Consider the following 13,024-nt stretch of genomic DNA (forward strand, 5'->3'; position numbering starts at 1 on the left):
GTGCTTGAGGTCGGGCTGTGGTGAAGATAAATTAGCTGAGATGAGTTAATCCTGTAGGGAAATCATCTGGGGAGGACATGGCATGTCATAACAATTTACAAATGATATCCAGTCACGTCGATCTTTTGGTGGGTAATGTTTCCTATGTATTTTGTGACATTTGATACGATGGTTGATTTAAGCTTTTCTATGGGTATCCTAAACCTTTACGCATCTCAGCATAAACTATATTAAAAAGAAAGAGAAAAGATATTAATGAATAGATGAGTCCGATGAGGAAAAGCATACAATATCTTTGAGATGACCCCTTTCGTCTGTAGGCAGCACATTCATTTAATAACAGGTGAGTCGACGGCCCATCGTTATACCTGCCTCATCGACCAAATTGCCATCTACAGTTTGATCTAATGTTTTCAGCAGCTATTCTTGTTTATTCCAAGTTTTGTCCGATTTTACGAATAAACGTTCTTTTCTTCAAATCCTATCACGCATCTCACAGAAGACCCTGTTAGGCCGATTTAAGATATTCCTACATATGCTATTTTCGACCGTAAAATGTATTTTGTCTCTATTTCCGACAGTGCTTTAGTATGGGAATCTACTTTCGCTTGTTGGCAATCTAACGCCCATTTTTGTGTCGCACTGTTCTGTGGAAATATTGTTTTATGGACACATACTTGGTTTAAGTTTACATCTGTGATAATCTAGATATTTTACTCTCCTTCGTTGACAGATATTCATATAGCCTGAGTTTTTATAAGCAACACTCACTCGAAACTCTGATGTCATTCAGCTCCGAGAAACATTACATGTGTATTTCACATTATTTGAATTACACATGGGTATCCGATACTCGGTTAAGAGTTCATTAATTATATTTTTCTTATGTAAATCATTTATAATACTGTATGAAACTATTTCATAACACAGAAAACGTATTTTCAGACTCTAAGATTAACCTTTACCTAACGATTTCTGTTTATCCCTCGGAAGAATCAATACTTTTCAATGATTTCAACATACTTTGTTCAAATGAAAAGATTAGAGCTTTTATCACAGCACGTCATACGCCCTTCCAGTGACAGTCATATTTCAAATCAAACATTGCTGGAATCTTGCCCAAAGTGGCTTAAACCCAACTCATTTATTTATTACTCCAAATCGTCATGGTACACGCAAACATCCATCCTTTCAACTGAACATTAAAATCCTGCAAGAGCGAGTCATCGATAAAGTCAACAATTCCTGTCGATAAATTGAGAAAACGTTTGTCCAAATTCAAGGAATGCCAGCTGAAAGATTTCCATGTAAATCTTGCGCATTAAGAATGAGCTGACGTCACATAAGGATTTGATCGCCGAGACAGCCACAAAATCAGTCACTGACTACACCAGGCCATAAAACAATCCATTTAGAAAGAGGTCAGATATACCATTTGGGATTACACTTTCTAAATAAAGCATGTATGCACACATTGGTGTCGTTCTTGTATATTTGACATTGACCTGGCCTCGACCTCGGGCACTGGTGTTGGCATACATGCCTATATATTATCATGCATGTCCCAAACCATACGGACAACCTCTTAAAAACACGGTTATCTCAGATAGTGAACGACATGTTGTGAAATACATATATAAGTCGTACGATCCGGTTAGGTCATTTGAAAATATTGCACTATGGCCTGTATATACCTACTTCTGTATGTATCTCTTTGGGCTGGTAAGTATACTTTTTACATCAATAATGGGAAACAGTCAATCTCGCCTTGTTTGTGCACAAATATGGTTATTTTTTTTCAAAATAGAATATGTTATCAGGTACACCTGCACATTTCTCAATGATGCATGTAGTAACATCATTCGAAGTTTTGTCGTTATTAATGACCTAAACATAATAACACCATTCCAACTTCTGTCGTAATTAATGACCTAAACGTAATGATTTTGAACAAGATTTAAACATGAGGTAGTGAACTGAAACACACCATTGGAAGCTCTTCACAAAGCAATAAAACCAAAAACTTTGTCACTTCCTTGAGGCTCTGTTGAATAGTGATCAAAATGCTCTTACGGAAGTGCTATACAAACAGCAGATATGTGATTTTATACTATCGTAGTGTCCATGCACGCAAGTTATACGGTTGGATACACAGAAATGCCGTTACACTATACCCATCACATTGTTTTTAATGGATCAGATAAGACAATTCATTTTTTATTCAATACTGTACGTGTTCAGCTAGAGCAGGAAAGGTGTATATATTTTGGATTAAAGATATAATTCTGAATTTAGAAACCACAAATACATGCAAAACAAGTGCCTTCCCGTTACATGTGATAACTGATGTTAGAACTCATATCGCACTGTTTAGTACTAGATATCATCAATAACAAACCAGTGTCTCCTACTGTACATTATGTTCGGTTAAAAAACACATTATCATCCATGTCCTGTTGACATTTCAAGTATCATCAGAATCATTTGCGTTATCAATGAACTTGTATTGTCCGCTATCATAAACTTTATACATGCTTTCTTGCTTACTCAGTAAAGTTAAAGTATTCCTTTTACAATGAACACGCTTCCATTTTAGGTGTCTTCCAGGGAAAGCAGGACTTTGCTGTCAACGTCAACAATGACGGCACATACATACGTCAAACCATATTCACAAACTCACTTAACGTCAAGGCATCAGACGATCCTGGTGTACTGATTATTTTGTTTCTACAGTTCACATAGTCATAAACTATTTTTAACTTCAGCAATCTCCGAGGGAAAGCAGGACTTTGCTGTCAACGTCAACAGTGACGGCACCTACAACGTCGTGGTTCAGGGAGATGTGTGGCTGAAGAGTGCGCCCACCTTCTTCAGAGCTGATGGTCAAGTATTCTCCTCTGCTGATGGATCTCTGAAACTGGTCAAGAACACTCAGTCCAGTGGTGAGGATGTCATCGGACAGTGGGAGGCCAACAACTTCTTATACCAGGCAGGGTCCAGTCAGATCGAGGCCAGTTTTGTACAGTACACACCAGACCCAAGCATATTCACCTACAACAATCCAGCTGTGCCGTTTATGTTGTTCAAACAGGTGACAAAAGATAGCCTAGGGTTGAAAATTTACGGCACAGTTTCTGCACATAAAATTACCGAAGGCAAGACCATTCTTTTAACGTCACATATGCCTTATTTTCACCTTTTAGTGTATGTTTTTCTTTGTTTTCATGCATTTAAATTCACATACAAATTCTTTCTCCATTGCTTTCCAATCTATATGACAATACATGTGGTATCAGTGTATCGTTAAAGACTATTTAAGTCATCAGTCGAAGATAATGCTAAAGATGATTTTGGAGATTTTTTTGTAGTTTCCGAAGAAACCGCTTCTCGACATGTAGGTATAAGTGCAAGCCACGCGTTTTATGTTTCACCAACAATGGAATCAGCGTTACATCAATGGAGCAAACACCACCGCCTCCAACAGCACTAACTTCACGATTTCTGGCTTTCCTGGTTTTCTAATTCAAGAGTCAACCATACCGTTGGGGTACCTCAGTTATGCAGGACAGATGTTTGGCAGCTACGGTCTCATGGCAGGAGAGTAAGTACTCGTGAATAAATACGACCTGATGTCAGGACTACATAAACCAGAAAATGCCCGCTGGTCTGCCACAAAATGCATATGAATAACTTCTCAAGCAACTATATGCTCATCCATGCCACTTAATTCGATGTAATAAGTACCACCGCATTTGCTTGAAGATGAGATGGTGTTGCACCATCTCCCAAACAGGAAGCAGATAATCTCTTTCGAATATGGACCTAACGACGTGTGGTATAAAGTTCTATATTGTTCAAATTTGAACTATTGCATACCTCTACTCAAGATGGGGACCATCATCCTTTAACATTGTCGACGGGATTAAAAGTGGGCCCCTGGCTTTATTTGACCGAGTGAAGACTGCAAACACAGTGATTTTCTCCCCTGCAAATCGGTTTATGTCGTCATCAATATGGCGTCAGAACTCCAGCACCGGAGGTGACAATGTCTACTGGGGGACGATGGGTGGAGTTGAAAAAGTACCTCTTGCCGTTGAAACCAGCCATATTCTCTTCTACGGTAATCAGGGCATAAACAAGGTAACTTTCATTCTCCTTACAAATTGCTGCATGTGTTAGCCAAAGCAAGGCCTAATATTTTATTTTATTTTCATGACTTATGCGCTTGAGTGCAAAATACAAAATCTACATACTTATTTCTCCTTCAAACAAGGAGATGTACCATAGTAAAGCCGATCATTACATTTGCAGGCATTCGTAAGCTGGGGGCAAATCTTGAAACGATGGCACGGTCGTACAGATCAATATGTCAAGTCTGACTTTACGCTCAACTATTTAGCGTACGGAACAGACAGTGGTGAGGATATTTGGATATGCATTGATTTGAGTAAACTGTTTCAACACCGAATTAAAGTGCCATATGTCACACAGGCAAATAATGCAATAGTTCTTAATCTTCGTAGAATATGCATTCTACAAATGATGAAACCTGCGATTGTTCCAGGTCATGACACAGAACTTTAGCATATTGTTGCACACGTTGTCGAATGGACGTCGGACTCATCATAATTCCCACAATGCCGAGATCCGCTGGCTTCTAATAATGAATGGATGGGTGACAGCGCACAACATTGTTTGCCTCTTACCTTGCCATTTTCGACAATACAGAAAGTAAACAATTGTGCCATATTGCCATGACGTTCTTTTTCCATAATGTTTGAAAACCATCCGAGAAGAACATGTTGTTTATTCAGGAGCGTACTACTGTTATCGTTCCGAGGAAGGAAAGAACTACCAAGACACAGTGTTGGATATCAAGAGCTATATGGCAGAGATAGGGGTGCCCATCAGGTTAGTAAACTTGTTCATAGTTTCTGGTTCGATGAATGAAATGTCTTTCCCCAAGCGTGCTTTCTATGACGGAATCGTTACGTTATCACTGTTTAATTTTACCTGTTGAAATCCTTTTCCGAAAGCATCACATGTGCGTTATATTTAAATGTACGGATTAATTCTGCATCTTCTAGTTACTGGTTCAATTCTTTGTGAGAAAATTAACCGAACAGTCGTCATATTGTTTTACTGCGAAACTATTGGTTCAAATCGTTATTGTGATAGGTACTACTAACACAAAGACCTTCTTAATATTTGATAGGTACATGCAGTACGACGTAACATGGTACAGTGACCTTCACAGTGGTGTTATCTCGTGGTCGAGTCCACCTGACGTTTTCCCCAATGGACCGCAGTAAGATTTCTTTATTGAACGGAGTGAATATGGTAACATTCTAAGAAATCGTACTTGAATGTTTTGCACTAAATGTTAATCACTATTATTATATATTCCTTCATCAGCAATATATGTTGATATAGAAGGATTACTATTAAGCATGATTTATATATGTCCAAGAATGTAGGAGGAGAGTGCCAGTTTTGAAATCCACTCACTGCTGATTTGACAATGATTAGTACACAACACTATGTATCACTCAAGGTTCTCTGTCACTATATACATGTACATAATACAGAATGTCTTGAAACCCAAACTTTATGTTTGTCGAAACATTCATATGAATTCTATCGAGACATAGAGGTGTGTTATTTCGCGTATGGTGGATGAAACAAGTCATTTCGTTTTGCTTTGAATCACCCCGTGATAAAGGTGGCTCTATAACAAGACACAGATTCCTGTCTTTGGCTACAACCCGTTCTGGTAAGTCAGGTCAAAGAATCGAATCATAAGTGTCAGCTTCGTCTGCATTTTTTTCATTTTGTATTTAAGGATTATATACCTCTGAATATCTGAATCAATAAATTATAATTTTTTGTTAAACAAACTCGAAATGAGCTTGAGAACGGATGAAAATATTTACATCAGAATGATAAGAAAATGTACTCTTCATACGTATTTTCCATATGGAATGATTTCGCTTTGAATTAGCATTTGCAAACGTTATTCCCTTTGATATAAACGTTTATAGCTTTGCTACGTCAATATGGCTTGCTTGTATTTGTTTGTATTCATAGTGGTTTCTGAATGTCTAGGTCCTGCAATACAACATACGCTAAGGCTAATGGAGGACAGTATGACTTCCTAATTGATGGTCGAATGGCATTACCACTGGAAGAGGTACTGATGTTACTAATTATTGCTTATAAATTGGTTCAATGGATTACATTTCTTTAACGTCTCTTTAATTGACATTGTCTGACATTGTTTCTAATTACTCTTCAGCGATTTTGGACCGATTTGCTTGCCGGTGGACGGACATGGGGATTGATTGCCTATGAACAGGTATTATCCCTTATTACCAAACATGATACCTTTAGACTAGACTAGAGTATATTCTTATTTTAGAGACCTGTGAAGATCCTGGGGTAGAATAGGCCTTCAGCAAACTATGCTTGCCACAAAAGGTGACTATGCTTCACGAGGCGACTAACGGGATCGGGTGGTCAGGCTTGCTGACCTGGTTGACACGTGCCATCGGTTCCCAGATCGATGCTCATGTTGTTGATCACTGGATTGTCTGGTCCAGACTCGATTATTTACAGACCGCAGCCATAGTGGAATATGTTTGAGTGCGGCGTAAAACTAAACTCACCCACTCTTATTTTAGTCTAGACTGGAGTATATTCATATTTTTGTTTGAGTATGTTTCTTTTCTCCACAGGATTACCTCAATGATGAATTTGAAGGAATCCAAAAACTCCTGACTGACATTGATCTTGGCCGCCAATGGCTGACTCAGATGGGCAATGGGGCTGCCAAGAACGGACTGACCATTCAGTACTGCATGTCCTACCCGCGACATATGCTGCAGTCTTTGGAAATACCTGTCGTCACGCAGGTGAGAACAAATGTGGTTGTACTTCGATATAAGCTATATTGTATGTATAGTAAAACAGTTGATTGTGAGTGAAAGACTGGCAGTGATGAGTGATTGTGCTAATGCTCAGTTTGCAAGGGAACATGTAGAAGATTCAGGAATTACATCGGACATCATTCGTCAATGATGCCCACCACATGACTTCCATGAAACTTTTTGAAACTTTAAATTACTGAGGTCTTAAATTGTGAGTCTTTTGATTTGAGAAGCAATATTTGTGGTGTCAGCGTCTTTAAAACGTCGGCATTTCGTCTGCATTCCACTTCCAAATGCCCCTCAAAGATCTAGTTTTGTGACCATTGGAAAGAATATATGTCCCTCTTACCATATGCTATTGTGAAGGACGTCGGATACGTTTTTTCTTAGACCTAAATTAAAAGCAGATGAGACTGTCTGCATGGTTACCTCCATTTCTATTTCAATGACCTCTAACTGCACTGGCATCGCTACATGTTTGGTCTTGACTGTTTCAGTTACTTACTAATATCAAAGGAGTTAACCCTTGAATAGCATCTCATACAACAGGACCGACAGTTGTTTCATGATCACTGTTTACCCTTGATACCCAGACATGGCCTAATCTGGAATAAGTGAGTTAGTTTAGTTTTACGCCGCACTTGGCAATATTACAGCCATATGGTGGCGGTCTGTGCATAATCGAGCCTGGACCAGTCAATCCAGTGATCAACAACATGAGCATCGATCTGCACAATTGGGAACCGATGACATGTGTCAACCAGGTCAGCGAACCTGACCAACCGATCCCGTTAGTAGCCTCTTACAACAAGTATAGTCACCTTTCGTGGCAAGCATTCGTTGCTGAAGGCCTATTCCAGGGTCCCTAATTTGGAAGTTGGATCACGTTGAATATTTCTATCTCTGTATTTTCGCTATAATCACTGTTTGAGTTTGATACGTTATTTTGCACTGAAATCGGAATCACCAGGGATATGAATTGGTCTGCAAGCTTACGTAATTCAAGGGTACTATGGTTAATGATAACACATCCCTTTGCTCTTGGTTTCACAGCAATATGGACTGATTTCCGATATTAGTTTTTCAAGTTTCAGTTATGAAGTAAAACGTAACATCTATTTGGAGATATAATATTAAGGGATAACAAAGAGGCTACGTATCCCTTCACTATAGAAAATAGTTCATGTATAATTATTCATTTTGTCAATACAAGCAACAATTCTGATTCATACGCACAAGTAATAGCAACTAAGGGATGCTCGATTGGTGCCTTTCGGGATGACCATTTCTTGCCTAAAATGAAAGCAAATCCACTGTTGACACTCCACATTGCTGCCTAGGTTTAAGTGTGTATATTTAAATCATCGTTCCTCTTGTCACATGTCGGCGTTCTAGCAACTGTTCAAAGTAAATCATCCCTGAAATATTTTCAACAGATTCAACCGCTTTTTCAACCATTCTTCAGCAGCATCAAATACATTTACAAGTTGTTAACCCAACAGTTAGAAAGTTATATCATTTGAATGAATGGGCAATTAATGCATAAGTGATTCTTCTGGGCTTAATTATCATGGCGTGAAATATTAAATGAATTGTATCCCGTGTACGGACCGAGTCAAACGGCATTATACATATACCGATCCCAAAACCAAAGAAACCAACCAAATATGGACTTTGTCTTGTAAATCAATGAAACAAATTTCAGGCCCGTGCAAGCCATGACAACATACCAGGCACAGACAACTGGAAGATCGGTGTGACGTCACTATTTGCATGGGCTATTGGCATTGCGCCCTTCAAGGATATTTTCTGGACGACCAGCGTTCAACCTGGAAATACTTACCGTATGGTGAAAGCTAGTTCGGAATCCACATCCATAGTTCATCTTCACTGATTTTTTTTTCGTCTTCCCATGAGAATGTCTAGTCCATCTGAATATGTGTAATAAGTAACAATCCTGTAGAAGACTTCGTGAAAACACATCGTATATCTTCAGTGGGTAATGTCCTGCAGATTCATCCGACCCATACACGCGCCTTAATGCTGCGGTTGCAACCTTAAGCACTGGACCAGTAGGCATTGGTGACATGGTTGGGGCTACAAACAAGACGCTCATCATGAAGTAGGTTGAAAGTTGTAATTTCATTCCAACGTATGTATATTTCCATATTTATGCACTGTTGATCCTGTAATGCACTTCTTTAGGTATTATTTTCACTTAATCAGTAATCAGTTTGCTCCACAATGGATATTCCTTACTTCGATCGATCACAAACAGTGATGTTATCGATCACTTCTATTTTAATTATTCATTTATTTAATTATAAAATGACATCCAAAATAAGTTTTTTACCTTTCAAACTTAAAAATATCGACATCTGATACAGAAAAAAGACAGGTGAAACACATTTGATGTGAAATGCATAGTCCAAACGCAACAATGTTGTAAGTAGAATATGGTCACCGTGCACGGCATAAAACGCGAAAACTGAAAAATACGTGTTGTATCTACACCCGTAACCGCACATGCAATAAGGATATAAAAGTCATGCCGTGAGTATGTCAGACACCCGCAAAGGAAAAAGAACGCCAGAGCAATGCGACGACTGACACCAGAACAATGCGAGAGAGCCCTTGGTACGATACTCACGCAATGTTACACTACAAACAGGGCAGACATCAGACAGGCCAAAAACGTCCCATGAAGACCGGTACGCATCCTGCATCTCTGTAACCGCTTCCTGGCAGTGACGTCATCAGCGAGGAATGCCTTCGGGCACGTGGTGTGTCGACAGATAGTTGCCAGACGATTGAGAGCTCAGTAAAGGAGAGCGTACATGGGACAGCTGTTGTCAGCGCAACACCGTCTTCTGAGATTGAGAAACGTAAGACGCCGGCAGCGAGGCAACTGGCAGAAAATCGTCTTCAGTGACGTGTGTCGATTCTGCTTATACAGGGCTGATGGTCGACAATGTGCATCGTAGGGGTGAACTAACAACAGCTTGTTGTGTTCAAGAGGCCGTTCCGTATGGTGGAGGTGGTGTAATGGCATGGAGAGGGACTTATGGATTGGAGAGTAAACCATTGTCATCGGAAACGGAATCTTGGCAGCTCAGGGGTACATTGACCAGATTCTTCGTCCAACCAAATACTTCGCCCTTCCATTTCTCTAGCCGCAGCCACCTGGTGTCCTTTACCAGCATGACAACACTAGGACCCATGTACCCCCAATTGGTGAGAATTTCATGGCAGCAAACAATGTCAACGTTTTGCCACGACCGGCACGATCCCCAGATTGAGCCCCTCTAGGATGCCATAGATCGACGTGTACCAACCAACCAACAGGCAAAAACTCATCCATGTCCTTCAGGAAGACAGGCATTGCATACCACGTGGCGTCATCAGACGAATGACTTTTTCTGTGCGTCGGAGAGTTCTTGCGTGTAGAGGCACGGGAGGTCAGAGACGTGACGAATGGTCCGTGTCTCGACGTTGAGGGATTTTCGGTTTGCTCTACCTCTTGTGCAGTTTTTGAACATTCGATTTTGACACCCCACCCCAATATCCGACCCAAATGTAATCCGATCAGTGTTAGTACTCACGTCTAGCGTTTCTCACTGTCACTTGATTTCCTCCACAGATCTGTAAATTCTGACGGCCTGATCTTGAAACCATCTCGACCAGCGACTGCAATTGACAACAGAATACGGAGGGTACTTGTGCACCTTTTTTTACAAATTATTCTAACAACCCAACCGTTTGGACTCTATTTCAAGCATATTTAGTCAGTTGCATTGTTCAGATGTAACAATGGACCATTAGACATGTTTGCTCTAAAGGGCGTAATGGATTCCAAAAGGCCGACTTAAGTCGTGCAAAGTATTTTATCAACTTAACAAAGCTCCCACCTGCCCACTATAGGCTACTCTCCTGAACACCCTTCACTTCACCAGCCTCTTCTCCTCACATGTCAGTGACAAATCATAAGGGTATGACTGAATGAATGATGATGGGATTAGAGTAGAGCTTATCCAATGGCAAATAACATAAATCTGTGTATTTTATGATACTTACATGCCATGAAATGCCTTAAAAGAAATGAAAAGTTTATATGTACCAAGTTTTCAAGAAATGGCGTGAATTACCTTTATAGATTGGAAGGTATATCATGCATGTTTTCAAGATGGCCTGGTCCGACTTTGAGGGTCCTGATGGGGAGGTATGGTCCACGTATTCAGATTTTGGTGGAAAAAACAAATACGGTATCATCCTCGCTGCCGATCTTCAGGGAAACTACACCATGACTCCATGCATGGCTGGATTTCAAGGGGTAGGACATAACGATTTCTCTTCCTTATTTCTGCTGTCACATCATTCCCATAGAATATATACATGTGCAAATAGAACCACTCATGCAGCTAAAATGGACGTTGGTATTTCCAGTTTCCTACATCCATGGTTTTCCCGGCCAATAGTCCCAACAAGACCCAGCCCTTGACAGACCCCCAGCCTTTGACAATGAGTGGATGTACCATGGCTGACTTCTGTCTCTTCTATGTATCTCCTGTACTGACCATCAATGGGTAGGTGTATTCATTTCAAATCATACAGATGGATGTGAATACCCAAACCGTACCAAACAAATATTATGTATACTATATACCTATATACTGTAAAACAATACTGCAATGGCACAATATTCTTTATTAATATGTCAATTAAATATGCCTATGTCAAATTTTTGGCGTGTATATATAATCAGTTTACGTAATTGGGTTGCAATAATATGTGTCAGCCAAGTCAGCGACTATATATGAAGGAGAGCTGTGAAAGGTTTTAAAGTTCTGCACCTGATTACCACCAATTTCAGTCAAAGTCAGATTTGTTGCCATGGGCACGCAGACACTATTTTATTCAGAGAGCCCAAACCTATCAAAACGTACGAGGACAACGCAACCTTTGCGACAAGCTTGGTGAATACAGATTGAACGGTTATTAAATTGTGCTCGGTCAAAGTCAAACATGTTGCCTTGAAAATGCAAAATGATATTTTATTCAGAAATCCAATACTGTTAAATGGTACCAGTTCTCCTCAAGACCTATCTATCTGCTAAGTTTGGTGACGAAATATTGAAGCTTTGAACTTCTGTTCCGGAAAAGATCACCAACGTTGCCTGGGATATCTAAAAGGACATGTGTCATGTGAGAAATGTGCGAACGTTTCATCAAAGTCAAACGCATTAAGGGGGTTTACTTAATCAGTTGATATAATTTGACGATATCATTAAAGATATCACATTATCGACTGGTGGAAAGGTAGAAATGTATATGACAGTTTCCAAAAGGGTGTGTACTTTTGACATCAAGTGATTATAAAATATGCAATTGGACTCAATGTAAACAAACGCTACAGGTATTGTGGATTAGGGTGTTTTTGCTGTTCTTTCTAATTGAAAGCTTTATTGGATTAAAATGAAATAATAAGGCATGTGTTTTGTCTGAAAGAAGTCAGCAGCGATATATTTATTTCCCCGACAGCAAACAAGTTCTCATCCAAGGTGAGTTAGACAAGTGGGTGCCGATGTCACCCCAGAGAGTGACGGCCATCAACATTGCCGATGACATCACCATCAGTCTCACTGGCGCTGCCTACGAAACTGTCTCCTTCTGGTTCAACGTGGATGGTAAATCTTCACCTGTGACATGTACCTTGGGAGCAGCGGGACTAGCCACTCTCAGCTTCACAGCAGGCCTATGTCGTGGAGTATAAAAAACAATGGCGTTTCAGTAGTGTTTTGCAATAGTAACAGCTGAATAACTCAATAAAGGAAATATGAGTTTTTAATATGATGTATATCTCTAGGGTAGTGTGTCATTTGGAGCTCAGTTCTGGGCAGAAAAGACTCAAGGTTAGAGTAAGATAAGCAAATGCTTGAGTTTTCTGTCTCGAAAGCTCTGTTGTCATTTATCCCTTTGTTTGCCTGATACACGTATAGTGCAATTTAACGTGTCTGGGGCTGCTATTTGGACAATGTATTTTTATTATAGGATAATTATATGGCGCATACATCCATGCAACTAGTATATGCACAAGGCGC

At 39.8% G+C, this 13,024-nt stretch overlaps 1 protein-coding gene across 1 annotated transcript; it reads left to right on the forward strand.

Annotated features, from left to right (window-relative positions):
- Positions 1-1,576: 1,576 nt before the first annotated feature.
- Positions 1,577-12,776, forward strand: LOC137272578 (uncharacterized). The gene is made up of 17 exons (XM_067804967.1): positions 1,577-1,722; positions 2,766-3,091; positions 3,447-3,601; positions 3,888-4,140; positions 4,312-4,417; positions 4,815-4,911; positions 5,216-5,308; positions 5,723-5,773; positions 6,106-6,190; positions 6,296-6,355; positions 6,735-6,911; positions 8,632-8,770; positions 8,940-9,048; positions 10,567-10,639; positions 11,110-11,256; positions 11,370-11,509; positions 12,465-12,776. The coding sequence occupies exons 1-17, from the start codon at positions 1,680-1,682 to the stop codon at positions 12,694-12,696; spliced, it is 2,286 nt and encodes a 761-aa protein (XP_067661068.1). The 5' UTR covers positions 1,577-1,679; the 3' UTR covers positions 12,697-12,776.
- Positions 12,777-13,024: the final 248 nt, after the last annotated feature.

The sequence above is a fragment of the Haliotis asinina genome, chromosome 2 (genome assembly GCF_037392515.1).
Source record: "Haliotis asinina isolate JCU_RB_2024 chromosome 2, JCU_Hal_asi_v2, whole genome shotgun sequence".
Taxonomy (NCBI): Eukaryota; Metazoa; Mollusca; class Gastropoda; order Lepetellida; family Haliotidae; genus Haliotis; species Haliotis asinina.

Excerpts from the sequence above, each read along its gene's own strand:
- LOC137272578 (XM_067804967.1), top strand. The coding sequence starts at position 1,680 with ATGGCCTGTATATACCTACTTCTGTATGTATCTCTTTGGGCTG. Across the intron at positions 6,191-6,295 it reads TGGCATTACCACTGGAAGAG|CGATTTTGGACCGATTTGCT; the intron begins GTACTGATGTTA and ends ATTACTCTTCAG. Across the intron at positions 6,912-8,631 it reads AAATACCTGTCGTCACGCAG|GCCCGTGCAAGCCATGACAA; the intron begins GTGAGAACAAAT and ends AACAAATTTCAG.